This window comes from Hakea prostrata, chromosome 1, assembly GCF_041222555.1.
Source record: "Hakea prostrata isolate BN-2017 chromosome 1, UWA_Hpros_2, whole genome shotgun sequence".
NCBI classification, from domain to species: domain Eukaryota; kingdom Viridiplantae; phylum Streptophyta; class Magnoliopsida; order Proteales; family Proteaceae; genus Hakea; species Hakea prostrata.
Window position 1 is genome coordinate 10,159,047 of NC_142600.1, and position 19,472 is coordinate 10,178,518.

Here is a 19,472-nt window from a genome sequence, read left to right on the forward strand (position 1 = left end):
AGTTTAATCCAATACTAGTAATTGATTTAAACACTGTTTCAATTACAAATACAATAAAAATCATAATTATATATGCTCACAGAATATAAGACACTCAAACCCAATATACCCAAAGATCTATATTTTTTGTAAAATAACCGGCTTTGTTTGAACAGATGAGGTCTTGAACAGATGAGGCCGATATAAGAGAGAATAAGAGATAAAAATTTATTTCTTAGGAGAAACAGAAATAAACTTTTAAGAAATGAGTGTATGTAAATAGAGAATAAATATAAGAAATAAAATTTGTTATTTTTTTGGAGGGAAAGAGATTCCGAGAGTGTAGCTGCGTAGGGTGAAACGGTGGAAGTACCTTAATACCGTAATCCCCGGCGTACCGCGTCATCCTCCCTAGTAATGTCATCTTCCAAGTTAAGGTTATTTTTGTAATGTCACGTGCAAGACAATCTCTAATCTCTTATCTCTTTGTTCCTCGTGGTACCGGGCTTGACTATTTAAATTCCCTTCATTCTATAATGATTTGTATTTCAAAAATGATAAGGTTACCAAAAAAAGAGTAAATTTCAAACTGATACCATGACATGCACATCATGAATGCAGGGATGCCATCCATATGTATGTATGTGTGGTGTGCAAGAAGAGTGTAGAGGCTAGAGATATGAAAATATCATTGCCACGTATTCACTCTCGCGACAAGAGACTGTGCCAGCTCGGTTATGCAGTAGCGGCGAAGGATCTTTCTCTCGCCTGCTATTACCTCACAAATAATCTCCAAAATCTCTCATATCTTTTTTCCTTTTACTCTGTATCTTTTTCCTTTTTATCCTTTCTCAGTACAGACAACCATGGAGAAGACGTAAATCTAATGAACCAGCAGACCTCAAACTCCTGATCTTTCTGTGTAAATGAAAAATCTCATGCTCTGCTTTATTTTGGCTTGATTTTCTTCTGTGTATTTCTGTTGTGAGTAAAATATTTCTTCAGAAATTTCTGTTTTTGCTGTTAACTCTGTTTCACTGATTTTTCTGAAGATATTTCTGTCTCCTCTCTCCCCAACCTAAAATCTTTTGGTTTGCTTGAATGCCATTTTTAGTACTAAAAGTGAATCCTTCGTTTCTGCGCTACCTCGTTTGTTTTCTGGTCATTTTTCCCCTCTTTAGTTCATTTCTGATTTGGTTTATTACGGTTTAATAGATTTTTCTTGGATTGTTGGTGAAGTTCCCCCAACTGTTGTTCTCCTTTTTCGTTATTTTCAGTATATGGAGCGAACTGTATGGTATCATTTTTTTTGTTCTTTTTTTGAATTTAATCAGATAACAATTTTTTCCTTCTCTTTTGTGTTGCAGAAATTCATGCTGAAAATATTTGTGATAAATTATTTTTTTGGAGAAGTGAAGTTGTGTTCTGCGTCAGCTCTCAGATTCCCTGACTCCGAACTGTTAAAACACATTATAGGTGCAGAAATATTTTTTTCATAGCGATTCCTATGACGAGCACATGTGAAAGGTGGATTGACCGTCTTCCATTCTCCTCGCTGTTCTGGCCCTCGCCTCATGATGCTCAGCAGCGTCAGGTTTGCTGAACCATCCAAATTCATTATCTTTTCAAGTTTACAAAGTGTTCTAGCTTAATTTGTTTATGGAAGAAGTTTAGCTGTTTTTTGTTGAAATACTCCTAACGATGTTGCTCGTTTGAAGGGTGACGAAATCCAAGTTCGATGTGAATTTCATACAGTGGATAGATAAAGATGATGAGTTAGGATTTGATTTCTTCCCCGGATCAGTTCCCATTTGCATGCATAGGTCTCAAAACGTTCATTGTGGAGTTGTGGTGTCTCTTTGGGTTCTTTTCAACTTATGAACTGAGTCCTTGTTTTTGTTGAGGAGAATAGAATCCTTCTCTTTTTTGACCTTGTTTCTGAGGGTGACCTGAATCTTGTCTTTCTTTGAGGTTTTAAGACCTGAATCCTTGCTTTTCATTTCGGTCTTTCTTAAGGTTTATGCGTTAACTTTTTGGAACGAAATGGGAAACATGATTTGTCTGGTGAGCCTGGCTAGTAAGGATTCAGTTAGCAAGTTAATTGATTTTTCTTTATGAATAATCTGAGAATATATAGTTCCAAGTCCAACCCTATGTGATTGCTCAAAACTTTAGTATCAGGAAGTAATCATTGACTTCAACCAAGAGAAAAGAAAGGAAGTAATCATAGTCCAAAGTTTCGATTGAAAAGCTGTCATTTAAAATATTTGGGTCTTAATACTCGTTGGAATGAAATGGCACTCAAATTGAGGAGTTCTTGAAACAGACCATATTTTGGTGCCGTTTTTGTCGTTATATATACATTCTTTTTGTTTGTGAAACCTTTTTTTTCTCCAAAATGGATCATGCTATTTATCTAGAAGAGTTCTGTTTTAAGTTTGCTTATATCAGCGTAAGAGATTGATTAAGAATCCATTTTTATGAGAAACCTCTTCTTCTGGCATGCTGGTTTCTTCTTCTAATCTGAATTCTACAAACAAATTGGTGCCGTTCAGCTTTGCCGACTTATTATTACTTTCATCTGGAGTTGTGCTGGTCATATCATAGATTCATAATGATGCCGTTAACTCTCCTGGATTGTCCAGAAAATGTAAACCACTTTATCATGGAGAAAAATGGCAGTTTGTCATTAGAGAGTGCACTTAGGTACTGCGTCATGATGCCAAATGATGCAACACCTTTAGGTGATGGGACAGACATGTGTGATGCTGCCATGACACCTGGGAAGGATGATGCAATAGAAGCTACTAGAAGCAGCCAGCAGAAGTCATCTATGATTAGTCGTGTACTGACTATTTGGAGGATTACCTGGTGTGAGGGAACAACTGGGTGACAAAGTTGTTAGGGAAGGATAAGCTGGCCCATTATCATTGGGGGATCGTCATTGATATGTCAGGGAATGATTTTGTCCAACGGAATTCTGTGAGGCCTTATCGGGAGATGTAAATATCAGAAGCTAAGAAGAAAGTTATCCAGCCTCTGGTTCCTTCATCTGATCTCTTATCTCCTTCTTCTATCCTCCCTCTGCTTCTTCTTCTAGCTCCATCACAGTATCACCCACGTTTTAGGCTCAACAGCCAGGTGGCGACCCTCCTGGCTAGGTTGGGATTCATTCGCTCAGTATGGTTTCACCAGCAGAGTACTTATGGCTCATGAAAAATGAGGTGATTTGTGTTTAACCGCTCCAAATCATGAGGGTGCAATAGAAGAATTTCAACAGTAACAGTCAGTTACATAACACCATCAAACAGGGTTGTTAATTTCTCATGGTGACTGATGAGTCAGCTCCACCTGTTTATGAGATTGGTTCATTACTCAAGCTCTGCAAGCTCTGCATGGTTGAGGACTCTGTCAGTCATACATATCTGCAATAATATTTTATTTATATCCCTTAAAAGTACCAAATTTTATTCTGTGATTCTCCATGGTTCCATATCTCGGTTCCCTCTGCTTAATTTTATCTATATTTTAAGGGAGAGGATCCTTTTAGTTTGTTTCAGTCAGTGTTAAGTGGTTGTTATTTCGTTGTTGTAACTCCTCTAAAAGGGTTTCCTATTTTTAGTAGGTTACTTGTTCCATCCCATTCCTTTCTTATTCTCCCTCCTTCGTCTTTGCCATCTTCACAGATTCTGGTTTATTGTATTTGTTGTCACACTCCAAAATACAGCCAGCAATTAGTTAGCATCTTAATGTGTGTACGTTTTCTTTTAAAAGGGCTGAAAATAGAGTTCCTCGTTCCAGGACCTTGTTTGGCAATTTGGGCCTGGAAACCCTCCATAAAACGTTCATGTTTTGACCAAAATTTTGGTGTTCCATGAAGTATTTCAGTCTGGCTCAAAACCGAAATTTTGATCTAGTTGCTAAACAAATTTCTGTCTTAATTGCCTTAATCATGCGTATTTACTTTTCCAAAGTAAAAATAAGGATTTAGGTTTTTATTGTTCATTTGCATCCTTGGTCTGAATGTTAATTGTATTATTCTAGTTCCTAATTTTTTTCTTTAACATTTCTTTTTTATTCACATCATCTATCTGATGTTCATTTAGGTCCAAATTACTGCTTATGTTGAGTATTTTGGTCAATTTACATCAGAAAGGTTTCCTGAAGATGTTGCTGAGGTATGTTGCTATCACCTGTTTGTCTTGGATGTTTAGCATCTGTCTAAATTATAGAGCTATCAAATTCTGACCTTTAAAGAATGGTGCCCATGATGATTTGTCACTTACTAAAAATAATTTCTTTATTCCTTTTCTACAGCTTATCCGAAGTCGGTATCCGTCCCAGGAAAAATGCCTTCTTGATGATGTTTTGGGTATTAGAACCTTCTTATTATCACACTATAGTAGATCATACATATAGATTGAGAATCTTGTTTAACTTTTTCAATTAATGATTGATTGGGGAAGCATAATGAACTTTCAAATCTTGCCATTTCCAGCCACGTTTGTCCTCCATCATCCTGAACATGGGCACGCTGTTGTTCATCCAATTATTTCCTGTATAATTGATGGTACATTGGTGTATGATAAACAGAGCCCTCCGTTTAGTTCTTTCATTTCTTTGGTCTGTCCAAGCAGTGAGGTATGAAACTACTAAAACAAGTTTCTGAAGATTCTTCTCTTTTTCTTCTTATGGTTGTGTATATCGGCTGTGTGATCTCTGTATCTCTTTCTCTTTTAAAGCGTATATTTTATCCTTGTAGAATGAATATTCTGAACAATGGGCATTGGCGTGTGGGGAAATTTTACGGGTATTGACTCACTATAATCGGCCAGTTTACAAAGCTGAAAATCTGCATAATGAGGCAGAGAGAAGCAGTAGTGGCAGCTATGCGACAACAAGTTCCTCTTCTGAGAAGGAAGCCAGTTATTCATCTTCGCAGCAGCATGAGAAAAAACCTATAAGACCACTGTCTCCCTGGATTACTGATATATTGCTTGCTGCACCTCTGGGTATTAGAAGTGATTATTTCCGATGGTGAGTGAACATTCTATGTCTTTCTTTCAACTATGTCCTTTATATACTTTCATCAGCTAAGAAATGAAGATACGTTTCTGATACTGAAGTAGCATTTTGCATTTGAATTTGTTCGTGAAACGCAAATTATAATTGCACAAGATAGATTAAAACAAGGTGCAGGAAAATTTCTAGCCTGCACTATTATATTTATGACTTGGCTGGCAAAATAAAGAGTGATTCTGTGGATAGGTGGACCTCAAGGTCTGCTGCTCGAATGTTACCTTCAGTCCAAGCAAAGTTTCCACAAGGCCCCGGAAAAAGTTCTGGACCACCAAAAGTAATTATGGATTACCAAGGGATGCATGCAACATGGCAGGCTAAATGATTAAAAATTTTGAGGCTAAAGTTTGACACCTGGGGCAGTCCAAACCATTTAGAAGTTATCAAACCAATTTAGTTGTGGCATCATAAATGTGCAGACCTTGAATTTTTCCTGGACCCAGCAAGAATTAGCAGCCACTCAGTCAGTTGATGATCGAATTGATTCTTATAGTTGAATGAGTAATTTGCATGAGGAAAAAGAACCCTGAAATTTATTGGTTCAGGCATTCTGCCTGTTTGACATTAACATGAATTTGATGCATTCTATCAAATTCATAGATATTCAAGATTCTACAAAAACTGAGTGCTGTTTCAAGTGAAACCAGATACACTTGCAAAGAATGTCTAATTGCCACTTTTACCTCATGAAATTGAAAACTTTTGAGTCAAAATTGTCTTTTTTGAAGGAAATTTTCCTCATGGATTTATGAAGCTTGTTAAAAGAGTCTTGTAGTCTGTTTTTGTGTCTTTACGTGTCATACTTCGTGTTTTCTTTATGTTGTTTGGATTCAACCTGTTTTACCCATGAAACGGTGATGCTATTATTTTGCTAAATTTTAGTTATAATTTTTATGGATTGAAAACCATTTTCCAAAATTACCTTCCCTTTACAGTTTGATAATTCGAATGGTATCCATTGTCACTTAGGATAATATCTGCTCTTTTGGGCGAAGCTATTTATGTCTTTTCATATTTAATTTGAAGTTTTTTGTTTTATATGTCATGATTGAATGAATCCATTTAGTTTCTTTGGTACTAATTTTGTTGGATTTGCAATCTCCTTTTGTAAAGCAAGACTTAGGATTTTAAGAAATGTTGGAAAGAATGATAAGAATGATCATCATTCTTTCTAACAATCATTGGTCGATATCTTTTCTTTTTTTTTTTCTAATTAATTTTGTTAATCTGAAGTACATTAAATTTTTTTGGGTAGATCTTGAACTTTGACAAACTAATTGTGAGCTTTCTGTCATTTAACAGGTGTGGTGGGGTCATGGGTAAATACACAGCTGGGGGAGAACTGAAACCACCCACAACTGGTTAGTGAATCATCTTGCTTGTCATTGCTTATATAATAGGGCCTGCATATCCAGCTTGAATTATTTTTTCCCAACCCTTTCTGCATAGTGTGTGTAGTTCATTTAATATTTTTTTTCCAAGGAGCAAGATCTTGATTTTTATAGACGTTTTTCAGCTTGCGTGGGCTGAAAAAGTGGCACAAATTTTTTTTAGTTTTTGCAAATGCCATTTTGAAGTGGAAAACCTTTGTAGCATTTCACTGGTGTGAAAATATTGTGTAAAGTTAAGTTTGCAACCCCCTTCCAGTTTCCCATTTCAAGTCAGAATATCACACTATATTCCACTAGTGCAGGTAAATGAGTACTTTAGGAACTCGTTCAAATTTCACTCCAGTTTATTGGATGCTCACTGAATCAGCCTATCTGATTTAATACTTGCCATTCTTTTTAGAGGTTTTATAATCCATATTTTTTCTTCCTTTCCCTTTTAAGATGTGATCAATAGATTTGGAGTTTCAAATCCACAAGGAAAAATGGGGTGCTTTACCTTTTTTACTGAGGAAGCGACTAGGAGGATATTTCTTTACATGTAAAGATCTGCTTTAAGTGGTTAGGGTTTTAAAGCCCGGATTTTCTTGTTCATCTTTATACTGATTTTTGAGCCTTAAATGCTCATTATTTACAAATTTAACTCAAATATTGAAAAAGAGAAGGGAAAAGAAGGGGGAAGATTTCTATCCTTGAAAACATTGATGCAACCTCAAGTACACCTAATTTTTTTTTTTTTTTTTTTTGGGGGGGGGGGTGTGTGTGCGTGTGGTTTTCTAGTTTTCAACAATAATGGAAGTAGTGGAGAGGTCGAGGAAAGGGAAAAAATAAGATCAACCTGAAAATAGAATTAGGGAAGTCTTGTCACAGTGGTTTCCCTTTTGTCCGCTGATTTTATATTTGTTTTCTGTTTTTTTGAAATATTTTTATGACCAACACAACAACGAACCAAATAAGAATCTAGATTTTAGTCGTTTTTGTCAAATCTAAGAGGATTTTGATTGATCTAGATCAGCATTGATCTTGACCAATCCTAAGACTTTTGTTGAGATTGGGAACCTTGGGTAGCGGTCTTGGAAGAGGAGGTTGAAGTGGTTGAGGTTGGGAGGTGGTGGAGGGCAGGATAATTTTAAGAAAAACAGAGCAAATCACAAGCGCACAAGACAATATTTTACGTGGTTCACCCGAATGCTATGTCCAAGGTCGAGCAAATCTGGTACTATGAGGAAGAAGAAGAAGATAATTATAGCCTAGCCAATTTACCCACTCTCTACGCCTATCAACCCTTGTTAAGAAACTATAAGTGGTTACAAGAAAAACCTACTTCAAATGGACAAGGACAAAAAAACCCCTATACCCTAAAAGGAGCACCCAATATTAGTACATAAATTTCCAAATTTAGGTCAACACACTATTGCCCATTGCAATACCTTCCTTCTGTGCATTGCCCATACATGGAATCTCCAATTAACACAATCTTTCCTATTGTGTTTAGGCCATGGTTGTCAAGGCACTAAGGCAACCAAAGCAGTTGGGGTTCCGCCTAGGCGATTAGGCGACCAAAGCGGTTGGGTCAAAATTTTTCAATACAACTACTTTTTATAATAAGCTAAACAAACATTTAATAATCACATTCATCCAAAAAAATAGATCTCGTTATTCAGATTTCTAAGTCATTGTCTATTTAATGATTCATGGATTCTCGATGTTGAGTATGGCTTATCTTTCACATTCTGTTTCCGACGGACAATGGGGTCCCACTCCCCTGTGAGTGGGCGGGGATTTGAGTAGGCTGCCCCAACGGGGGTGTGGGGGCAGCACCCCCGGAGCCTGTAGAGGTCCTGTATCACTTTGGGCCTCGAGTTCCTTTGCAGTTTGGGCATTGATTCTGAAATAACTAAGTATTAAATTTATATACGGCTTTGTAGAATAATTTTTGATTATGTACAAAATGTCAAAAAAGCGGTTGCTTTAGCGTCTAGGCGGCAATAAGGCGCACAAGGCGACAAAAAGTAGCATGTCAATTAAGTGGTTCAAAACAAGGCAGTTGAAAAATCGCCTTGCCGCTTAGGCGGACACTTTGACAACCGTGGTTTAGGCTCACAAGTGAGACCAGGTACATTTCACATATGTATTCAATCTTGCCAATAGTAGACTTTGCCAAAATCCTATCTTGACAGCATTAGACTTGACAGCATTAGACTTTCTTTAATTTGTGCAACCACCTCAACATGTTACACCTTAACAGGTAATTCAAATTTTGAACATTTGAATTTCAAATTTGAATTTGTTGGAATAATCCTTATCATAAACCAACCCCCAGAACATTTCATATGTGATGAAAATTGGTCTTCACCACAACAGATAAGAGAAGGGAAAAGTTGCAGGGAACTAGTAAGAGATTATACAATCACATTCTAAAAGAATAACACTTAATACTTCTCCAGATCTCTCAAGTGGTTCATAGTTCAGTGTTTGGGTAGCTGTGTTTGTGAAATGATGTCCTCTAGGTGTTTGTTGAAAGTTTTTGAAGAAAGTTGTGAGATTGAATTATCTTCCTCTATGTACCATTCCACAAGTTCAACTGGTAACTGCAATATCTGTTGTGCTCTGCTGGATGGTTTAAATATATAAATTTCAAATGTCAAACTTGATAGACCAAAGTACTTACATGGTTTCAAGCTAGCCAAAACAAAGTAGTTAGGATTTCAGTGAAACTCTATATTACTTGCAGAAAGAAGTGGATTTGGTTGATAATACTGATAGAGAATAAAGTTTTATTAGTTTATTCTCTATCAAGTATAAGGGAGTTGATATTGGCAGATTTCCTCAGTTTCAGTTGCTCTCATGTAAATGCTCCTTAGAAGTTTCATGCATGCATAGGTTCACATTTCTAGAACATTTACTTAGACGATCCCCCATGTTCTATATTTTAATTACACGTAAGATTTAGAGGGTTGACGTGCAAGTTACTTATTTTGATGTTTAGCTTCTGGTCGTGGATCTGGAAAGCATCCTCAACTTATGCCATCGACGCCTAGATGGGCTGTTGCTAATGGTGCTGCTGTTATACTGAGTGTCTGTGATGATGAAGTTGCACGATATGAGACTGCCACTTTGACGGCTGCTGCTGTACCTGCACTTTTGCTTCCTCCTCCGACAACAGCTTTAGATGAGCATCTGGTTGCTGGGTTACCAGCCCTCGAGCCATATGCACGTCTGTTTCATCGGTGAATATCTTAACCCTGTTCTTTAGTTGGTTTTTTTTCTTCTATTTGGGTCCTTCCATTTGCTTTCACTGAGATCCCTTGGAAATATTTATGAAGGTTATTTTTTCTTCCTGTTTAGGTATTATGCCATTGCCACTCCAAGTGCCACCCAAAGACTTTTACTTGGACTTCTTGAAGCACCACCATCATGGGCTCCAGATGCACTTGATGCTGCTGTGCAGCTCGTGGAATTGCTCAGAGCAGCTGAAGACTATGCATCTGGCGGCATGCGGGTAAGTAGTGTCATACTTGTAGCATATTTGTCTTTGTCCAATTTGGTTACTTCTTTTTGTGTGTCAGAAGGCATCTGTCCTTGTGCTTGTCTGTAAGCATTAACTTATAACTATGTCACTGGGCCTCGTTTGCTTTAGTGTGTAGTACTTACTCTTATTTTTTGTGTAACAAGTATATGATACTTACAGCTCCGAAGGTATTTTTCCTTCATTATTCTTGAGAGATGAAATCTTGACATCTTTTATGATACCTAAAGACATACTTTGCTTAGAAGTGTGTGCTAACAGTTTCCTCCTATAATCCAGTGTCAAATAGTGAAAATTAGATTAATTATGGTATTTGCTGCCCTTGTAGCTTACCATGGCAACTACAGCTTGGCAGTGATCAGTTTTTATCTTGTAATCACTTCCAAGGTGTTAAATTTGTTGAAGTTTTTGAATTTTGGTTTTGGGGATAAAATTGAAATATTTCAATTCCAGCTTCTGGTCTAAATCATCCTGAATCAACTTTTAATAATTTATCAAAAACAATACATTGTTAAGAACATACTTAGCATTGCTGAGGATGTTGAGATGAATGAGTGGCAAATTGGAAAATGCATTCTGCCAAAGAAAACTGGAAAATACGCGCACGACGTACCCAATTTCTATTGAGTTGTGCAGCATTTGGTGCAGCTTCATTCACTTTGATAAAGGAGGAACTTGCTATACTAGTGGTGTTTTGTAACCTAAACAAGCTGCCACCCAAATTTTGTCCTACCCAAGTGTTATTTGATTCCACAGTATGGTTCTTTGAAAGAAACTGTAATTTCTTTTATATGGAGACAGCATGATTCTACTAGGCCTCTTTCAGATAAATAGCTCCAAGAAATCAAAGTAAATTATGTATATGATTCCATACTACTTAGAATAGTGGCTCACTGACAAAGATGCTCAACCAAGACTACCACTCAGGTTAGTGAGATTACTAGCCTGGTTTGGATTCAATGTAGACTTTTTTCCCCCTTTTTTGGGGGCCCTTAGGCTGCGTTTGTTTGCTGCAATAAAGGTGGGCTGGGAAAATTCTTGAAAAAGTGTAGATCTCTTACTTTTCCCTTAAATCCCAAAATGGTAGATTGTTTGGTTGCTTGGGGTGGGAAAGTGAGAGACAAGTTTCCTTGATTCAAGCCCAATTTGTCTGGTGATGTGGCAGCCCAACTTTCCCACCCCAAGCCATTTTAAAACCCCACATATTTGGTGTGACTTTGTGGGAAAGTTGGGAAAAGTAAAAAGTGGGACCCACCACCATCACTTTTCCACAAAATCCTTTCATTTCCTTTCCTTCTCCCTCACCCCACTACACATGGGACCCACATGTTTTTTTTTCCCCACCCCACCTTTGCAAACAAACGCAGCTTTATGATTTAAATTTAAAAGTCTTCTCATTAAATATCCTAAATTTGTTTGGGGAAAAAAAGGAAGGGGGGGGGGTTAGAGAGGTAGTTAATTAAAACAGCTTATGATATTGATTGATGATGACAAAATGTTTTGGCGTACTTATCTAGCTATTTGTAGTTACTAAATAGAAAGGATTATTTGGATGGCCCTGCAAGTGCAGCAGACACTAACTCAGGCTGCTAGGCACTGAGAGGGTTGATCTCTCCAATGGAACTGATGGACAAGTAGGTCATTCCTTCAATTTTTCTAAAATTGTTTGGCACAAAAGCTCCAAATTTGTATAACTGTTGTGGAAAACGGGAAACTCATCAGATCTGTCAGCAATAACTGGAAATGCTTACAAATTCTGGGGACAAATTAAGTACCCACCAGGACAAGCTTATCCTAATGGAACAAATAGGGGAATGTATGTCATTGTAGCTGCTGGTGAGTAATATCAACCCTAAAAGTTCATTGTGGTTGGACTGGAACAGTGAAAGAGTATTAGTCTAGGGAATGTAATTTGGTTTGATTGAACTGCGTATTGTTTTCACCCCTTTTGGAGTTGAAAGTAGAAACTCATTATTGAAAAAAGGGCACCATACTGAACGAGGTGCTGTTTTGGTAGGGTTTGGGAGGGGCAAACATATGTGTAATTTCTTGTTGAAAAGAGTGATATTTTTGTTAATTTTAATTTTAATTGTCTTTCTCGGGGGGGGGGGGGGTTTGAAACTCTTGTTAATTTTAACTTATCCAATTAGTGATTACAATCCTGTCACTCTGTAACTTCTTGTTTGCTCAATGCAGCTTCCAAGGAACTGGATGCATTTGCATTTCTTGCGAGCAATTGGGACTGCGATGTCTATGAGAGCAGGTATTGCTGCAGATGCAGCAGCAGCTCTACTTTTTCGAATACTTTCACAGCCTGCACTGCTTTTTCCTCCTCTGAGACTCTCTGAAGGAGTCGAAGTTCAACATGAACCTCTGGGTGGTTACATTTCGTTCCACAAAAAGCAGGTAAGAAAAAAAAATTCTGTGATCAGTACCCGCTTTTTTTCAGGTTGATGCCATTTACTGAGTTCATAATTACTTGGCTGAACTTTTCTATGTGTCATTATTTACTTTTGAGGTTTTGTTAGCAAGTTTATATTCTTCTGTGACTCTGACATTTGAAAAATGTGACATATGGCCAGATAGAAGTGCCTGTTGCTGAGGCAACTATTGAGGCCACTGCCCAAGGGATTGCATCAATGTTTTGTTCCCATGGCCCAGAAGTTGAATGGAGAATTTGTACAATCTGGGAAGCTGCTTATGGCTTGATTCCCTTAAGTTCATCAGCTGTTGATCTTCCTGAAATTATCGTAGCAACACCACTACAGCCTCCTGTTTTGTCATGGAGCCTGTACCTACCACTCCTTAAGGTGTTAGAGTATCTTCCTCGAGGAAGTCCATCGGAAGCGTGTCTCATGAGAATATTCGTTGCTACTGTTGAAGAGATTCTCCAGCGAACATTTCCGCCTCAATCCTCAAGAGAACAGATAAGAAAGTCGAGATATATTTTTGAGGTTGGGTCCACCTCCAAGAACCTTGCAGTGGCTGAGCTTCGTACAATGGTTCATTCACTATTTATAGAATCATGTAGCTCTATTGATCTTGCATCACGCCTGTTGTTTGTTGTGTTAACTGTCTGTGTCAGTCATGAAGCCCAACTCAGTGGGAGCAAGAGACCCAGAGGAAGTGAAGACTATCCTCCCAATGAAGTCACTGAAGACTGGCACATATTGAGTGAGAAGCAACGAGACATGAACAATAGAAAAGTAAAAAAACAGGGGCCTGTGGCAGCTTTTGATTCTTACGTTCTGGCTGCTGTTTGTGCTTTGGCCTGTGAACTCCAGTTGTTGCCTTTGATTTCAAAGGGTGGTAAAGGTTCAGGTTCTAAGGATGAACTAACGACATCCAAGCCTATCAAAATAAATGGGTCATCGGATAATTTTCGAAATGGAATTGGTGCTGCAGTTCACCATACACGTAGGATACTAGGAATTTTAGAGGCACTTTTTTCATTGAAGCCATCTTCTGTTGGCACCTCATGGAGTTATAGTTCTAACGAGATAGTAGCTGCAGCAATGGTTGCTGCTCATGTTTCAGAACTGTTTAGACGGTCAAAGGCTTGCATGCATGCTCTATCGGTTTTGATGCGATGCAAGTGGGATAAGGAAATTTGCACGAGGGCTTCGTCACTCTATAGCCTGATTGACATCCATGGAAAAGCTGTTGCTTCTATTGTCCACAATGCAGAACCTCTAGAAGCACACTTAGTTCATGCACCAGTACGGAAAAAAGCCTCAGTAAGTTCTTCTACCAAGAACCAAGGAAATTGTTCAAACACTAACTGCTTTGGACTAGAGCATTCCTCAACTGTACGGGATGCTGGTGATAATAACCCGGCATATTCCAAAACTTTTCTTAAATGTGAGAAAGCATCGCTCTCAAATGATGTTATCGAAAATAGCTTGGGGAAATGTATTGCGAATTTGTCAATGGATGCTTCAGAGTTAGCAAATTTCCTGACAATAGACAGACACATAGGATTTAATTGTCGTGCACAAGTTCTTCTAAGAACTGTACTTACAGAGAAACAGGAGTTATGCTTCTCTGTTGTTTCACTTCTGTGGCACAAGTTGATCGCATCACCAGAAACACAGCTGAGTGCTGAGAGCACTTCTGCCCAACAGGGGTGGAGACAGGTACTTTTCTGTCAACACTCTTTTATTATGCATTCTTTGTTGAAGTATTTGGAAGCTTGTTTGTTTTCACCAACTGTTTCTTCAAAATTTTCCCTTCAAATCAGTGATCTTCTTGGCAGTTTAATTCCTCAAAAATAGACAAAAAAATTCATGCAATTGGTACTCCATTTCAAATTGTGGTACATCAATTTTCCCCCTCTAAAAAAGCAAGTCGTCCTTGAGTTTAATTAAAATGAGAATTGATATTATATGGAATGTACTTGTCTCATGAAGGAAGTATCCTATTTTTATTCTTTAAAGGTGTACCAATGAAGAGATGTACGATTTGCTAATAGTGTTATCAGTAATAGTGGTAGTGAATAGGTGAAGAGTATAATTGGAGGACAAAATGGGGAGGAAGATCATAGAAAGAAGAAGAAATAGCAGAGAAGAAGAATTGCTAGTGAAGATCAATCATAAGTAAGAGGAAAAATTAGCATGGAAGACAAATTGAGAGCATGATTGAGACAGTGGAGAATCCCATGGATAGAGAGAGTTACCTAGGTTTGGGCTCTGATGCCAATTAATGGGAGACAGAGTAAAGGAGAAAGAAGGATAAAGAAGATAGGGGGAAGAAAGGGAAATCTGAGAAGAATCAGTCTTGAAGAAGGGGAAAAGGGAGAAGAACACTCATAAGAAGAAGAGAAGAGGGCTGCAAACGTACAAGGCTAAAGCTTACTTAATCTTTTTTCTATGTTCTCTTCAATAGATTGATTACAAGTGTTCAAATAATAAAAGAACGAACTCCAATAAGAAAGCAACTATACCAAGACTCTTTGGAATTTAAACTAACCAAACTAATTGCAAGTATCCTACCCGAATTAAAAAACTGCTTACCTAATTATCCCATAAAAATAACCAATACAACAAAAACAAGAACAACAACGACAATAACAAGCCTAGTCCCAACTAAATGGGAGTAGGCTACATGGATTATTGGCCTTCCAATCAGCTCTGTGTAAGGCCATGCTAGATACATGCCTAAGCTATGCATATCCTTTCTCACCTCTTCTCTTAAGGTTATCTTAGATTTGCCCCTTGTTCTTTTAATTCCTTACAATCTAGGTCATATCAATTCTCTGTACAGGGGCATTTGCAAGCCTCTGTTGGACTTAGCCGTGCCACCTCAAAGGACTTTCTCGTAGCTTGTCATTTATTGGAGCTACTCGCAAACCAGATTTAATATGATCCTTGCTTATCTTATCGTTCCTAGTTTTGCCACTAATCCATCTTAGCATCCTCATTTGTGCCAAACTGAGATTATCTATATGTTGCTTTTAACAGCCTAACATTCCTAATAATATCCAATAAAATCCCTTGAAAAACTGCTATATCACTGTAGCACGAACAATAATTGAGATTTTTTTTTTTTTTTTTTTAAATAAAAAAACTTTAGTCTCAATCACAATTAGATGGCCTCTGGCCCATATGATCAGCAAACTATTAGCAGATAATTCTGAGAAATTTTTTTTCCTTCAAACCAGTTATCTTCTTGGTATACTAAATTCATCAAAAATAGACCAAAAATTTCATGTGATTTCAAATTGTGTTGCATCAGTTTTAGTTCGTCCAAAAGTATCGAGAGAGTTTTGAGAACCAGAATTCCTTCCAGGATTATTTCCACGAGTCCATTCTGTATTCTGTCCTCCTAATGTACCTCAGGAAATGATGGCATTAGCAAATAAATCTGCAGTGGTTACATCATCTAATCTATGTAGATAATCTACGAATGCATTATTTGTTACGTATGAGGTGTAACTACATTGTTTATGTACATGAAAAAATACAATGTAGATGGCATAGGATATCAAACACCGGTAGGCGGTTACGAGCCACTTTCTCTTCACCCCAAATTAAAAAAGAACAAAAATGAAGCAATCATTACCTTCTTATTGTGTCAGGCAGTAATAAATGATGTTGGATGATGATTAAATTGGAATTGTATTTTAGTTGTCAGATAATCAGATAAATATTTGAGAATAATAAGGACAGCATTTGTCTGTGATTTAAAAGATTGTTTTTTTTTTTTTTAACCGTGGTCTAATGGATAATAGTTGGCGTCTACTTTAGGGTCACACAAGACCGCTCATACTTTTCTTTTAATTTCTGTCGTTTTCTTAGACTAATAATTTTCTATACCATCTGCAGGTAATCGATGCATTATGCAATGTTGTTTCAGCTTCGCCGACAAAAGCATCAACTGCAATTGTTCTTCAGGTCCATATTTTGTTATACGTCTGAGTTCTTGTATGCTTTCTGTTTATAGTCCTCCCTTTCCTCTCAAGTGTCTGTACCACAGCTTCCGTTTAATCATTTTAGTGACTGCATTTCCATGTCAGGCGGAGAGGGAATTGCAGCCTTGGATTGCTAGGGATGATGACCAAGGTCAAAAGATGTGGAGAATTAATCAGAGAATAATTAAATTGATTGTGGAGCTTATGAGAAATCATGATAATCCAGAATCACTAGTGATTCTGGCAAGTGCTTCAGACCTTCTTTTACGTGCCACTGATGGAATGCTCGTTGATGGGGAAGCATGCACCTTACCACAGCTAGAGGTAATATTGACAGAAAATTGAATTTTTTTTTCTTTCTTTTTAACAAATATCTACAGTTCAAATAATTGTTTGTGTTGCTTTACCGGTTTGTGGTATATCTCCATTTCAAGCAAGTTTTCTGCATGTCTGCCCTAAGCTTTGTAATTAAAGTATCCCAAGCTGGATTTTTCTTGGTGCTGAAGTCCACCCTCCCCTCCTTTTTCCCGCTTTTCTCTCAGTCTCTCGCTAAAATTCTGGTCAACTGTGCATCTACTGGAAACATGTTTAATCATTTTAGTTGATGGCTAATTGAAATATTAAAGATCAGCTTTCTCAGGTAGTTATATTATATGGTCTATTTGCCTCTTGGTTATTTGGAAAACTTGCCAGTTAGATTCGAAGTCTCTATGGTTAAAAAATACCTTACTAATGACATGTTTTAAATTGTTACTTCTGAGATTGTGTTTCCATCCATTAAAAAATGAGCAGCTCCTGGAAGCGACGGCTAGAGCAATTAAGCTTGTACATGAATGGGGAGAATCGGGGTTATCAGTTGCAGATGGCCTTTCAAATCTGTTGAAGGTAAGTTTCATGTTTCGATTGGATCCCATCTTTAAGGTTAATTTGAAGTTCCGCAATGTGATTCAATTGGTTTGGATGCATGCAGTGCCGCCTACCAGCAACTGTCCGCTGCCTTTCTCATCCAAGTGCTCACGTTCGCACTCTTAGCACATCGGTCCTACGTGATCTATTGCTTATCTCAACAAGCGACTCCAGTTTAAGACAAGAAGACATACAGGACTGGCAAGATGCCCACCGCCAGTTCTTGAATTCAGGAATCATCAACTGGCGTACAGGAGTTGAGAAGTGTTTAATGTGGGAGGCTCACAGTCGGACCACATCTGGAATGGCAATTACTTTCCTTGATGCCGCTGCCAAGGAGTTGGGATGCACTATCACCTTTTGAGATTAAGTTGATCATCAATTCTTGCCAGTGTCATTAAACATATCAGGTCTTGCTAAATGTATTCAGTTCTAATCCATTAGCATCTGACTGCCAATTTAATTCCAGGAGCATTAATTATCAGTGAACTGCAATTTAACCAGTCAACAGTTATTATGAACAGAAACCAGAGTGAAATAACCATCCATATGTTCCCTCTCGTGGAAAGGGTGATTAAAATACAGCAATGGAGAATGGTGCAGTGAGATATGTTTTGTTAGTTGTTTCCCATACTTTTGACTCCCTTGTCTGAGAGGTGGTATGCTGATCAGAAGTGCCCATTAAGGCACTTGACACTTGCAGCAGTGGATCCCCTCTTCCAGTGTCGTTGCCCTTGGCCTCGATATAACATACTGATTGCAATGGTATTCTTAGGGGCTCCATTACCGTAGGTAAAGGTAGTCTCTGCTTGCTTTTCTCTTTCTGAGACTGTTCGATCTCATTGTGCAAATTCTCTCTGATTTTAATTCTGTACCAGCAGCATGGTTCTCCATGCCGTAGCCAAACTAAAGGGATGGGTTCTCCATCTAAATATTACGAGTAGGAATGGAACTTCCAGAAGCGCATTCGTAGTAGTGGCGGTACAGAAGAGAATCTATTGTGGAGACTTCGACGGTGGATATGAAAACAAGGAAGCCTTTCGGCCCTAAAATCTTTCTCGATTCTCACATTTGTAAGTTGTAACTGAATGGAAATCAAAAGCATGATGACGAAACTTTTTCTGAGCATGATTGTCACACTTGCAAATGCAACCAAGTGGAGACCACAAGCATGACGATGAAGCTTTATTAAGCATCATTGTCACTGGTATCCAAAGGAAACCAAAACATGACGACGAAGCTTCCCCAAGCATATTGGCTCAAGAGAACTAGTCTCGAAAGGAAGACACAAGCTGGATGGTTGATCACCTTGTGAATCGCCCGGCCTCTACTCAACTCAGTTGGGGATCAATCCTCTGCGGCCATCAAAGGAGCGGCCATCCGGCGCCCCCCCCGGAGGGCCCCCCCCACCCCTCAGAAAATCAGGACCATTGAAAGATTTTCCCCTGGTTTTCCATAAAACCGGGTCAAAAAATTGGGGGGGAAAAAAAAGCGGCGCGCCGCGGCTAATAAAAAAAAAAAAAAAAAAAAAAAAACAAACCCCCCCCCCCCCCCTCCTCCTCGTTCCTGGGAAATAGACCATTTTATTTTCTTGCACCCGATCCTTGCATCTCCCAACATCGGCTCACCCTTTGTTTCTGGCCCCCAAAACACAACACCCCGGGGGCAAAATGGCTTGATTTTGATTATATATTGTACTCGCGGGGGGCTTCCCTTATTTTATGGTTTTGGTTATTTTTTTTTTCCGGAAAACAGCTGAAACAAGTTTAGTATTACAATTTTCCATTTGAGGGGGGACCCCCCGCAATGCACTACTACTTGTTCTAGTTTGTTTTTTATCATTAAACTTCTCTTTGGGGGGTTGACTGACACTTCCAGGAGTAGGAACTAATTCAAGGAAGAAAATGGGGTTTAATTCTTTGGGGGTGGAGGAGGGGGGGGGGTTGGGGAGGTTTGAAGCCTTTTGTACATAGATTCTTTCAATGTAAATAGCAGGATGTACATTAGGGAAGCATTTTATGCTTTAGTTACCCCCCCTTTTAAATGGATAGGGAGATATTTACTTCTTTTATTTGTCTTCTTTCTTTTGGTTGGTCATGAAATCTTGATTGTCCATTGTTCCCCTTTATTGAAGGACAGCCCCCGAGAGAGTAAGACATCACACAAGACCATCCTTCTGGCG

The 19,472-nt window shown here is 38.3% G+C and overlaps 1 protein-coding gene across 1 annotated transcript; it reads left to right on the top strand.

Moving 5' to 3' along the window:
- Positions 1–670: 670 nt before the first annotated feature.
- LOC149027359 (protein GIGANTEA-like) lies at positions 671–18,636 on the top strand. The gene is made up of 15 exons (XM_089162080.1): positions 671–901; positions 1,347–1,573; positions 4,086–4,157; positions 4,297–4,351; positions 4,478–4,620; positions 4,742–5,016; positions 6,361–6,419; positions 9,436–9,676; positions 9,795–9,948; positions 12,172–12,381; positions 12,558–14,111; positions 16,299–16,367; positions 16,490–16,708; positions 17,177–17,269; positions 17,355–18,636. Exons 2-15 carry the CDS (start codon positions 1,487–1,489, stop codon positions 17,652–17,654), a joined length of 3,531 nt encoding a protein of 1,176 aa, XP_089018206.1. The 5' UTR covers positions 671–901; positions 1,347–1,486; the 3' UTR covers positions 17,655–18,636.
- Positions 18,637–19,472: the final 836 nt, after the last annotated feature.

What these genes read in the sequence shown, in the direction of transcription:
- LOC149027359 (XM_089162080.1), top strand. Translation starts at nt 1,487, where the DNA reads ATGACGAGCACATGTGAAAGGTGGATTGACCGTCTTCCATTCTCCTCG. An exon ending in AGAAGTGATTATTTCCGATG is followed by an intron (nt 5,017 to 6,360) that starts GTGAGTGAACAT and finishes GTCATTTAACAG; the next exon opens with GTGTGGTGGGGTCATGGGTA. An exon ending in GCACCTTACCACAGCTAGAG is followed by an intron (nt 16,709 to 17,176) that starts GTAATATTGACA and finishes AAAAATGAGCAG; the next exon opens with CTCCTGGAAGCGACGGCTAG.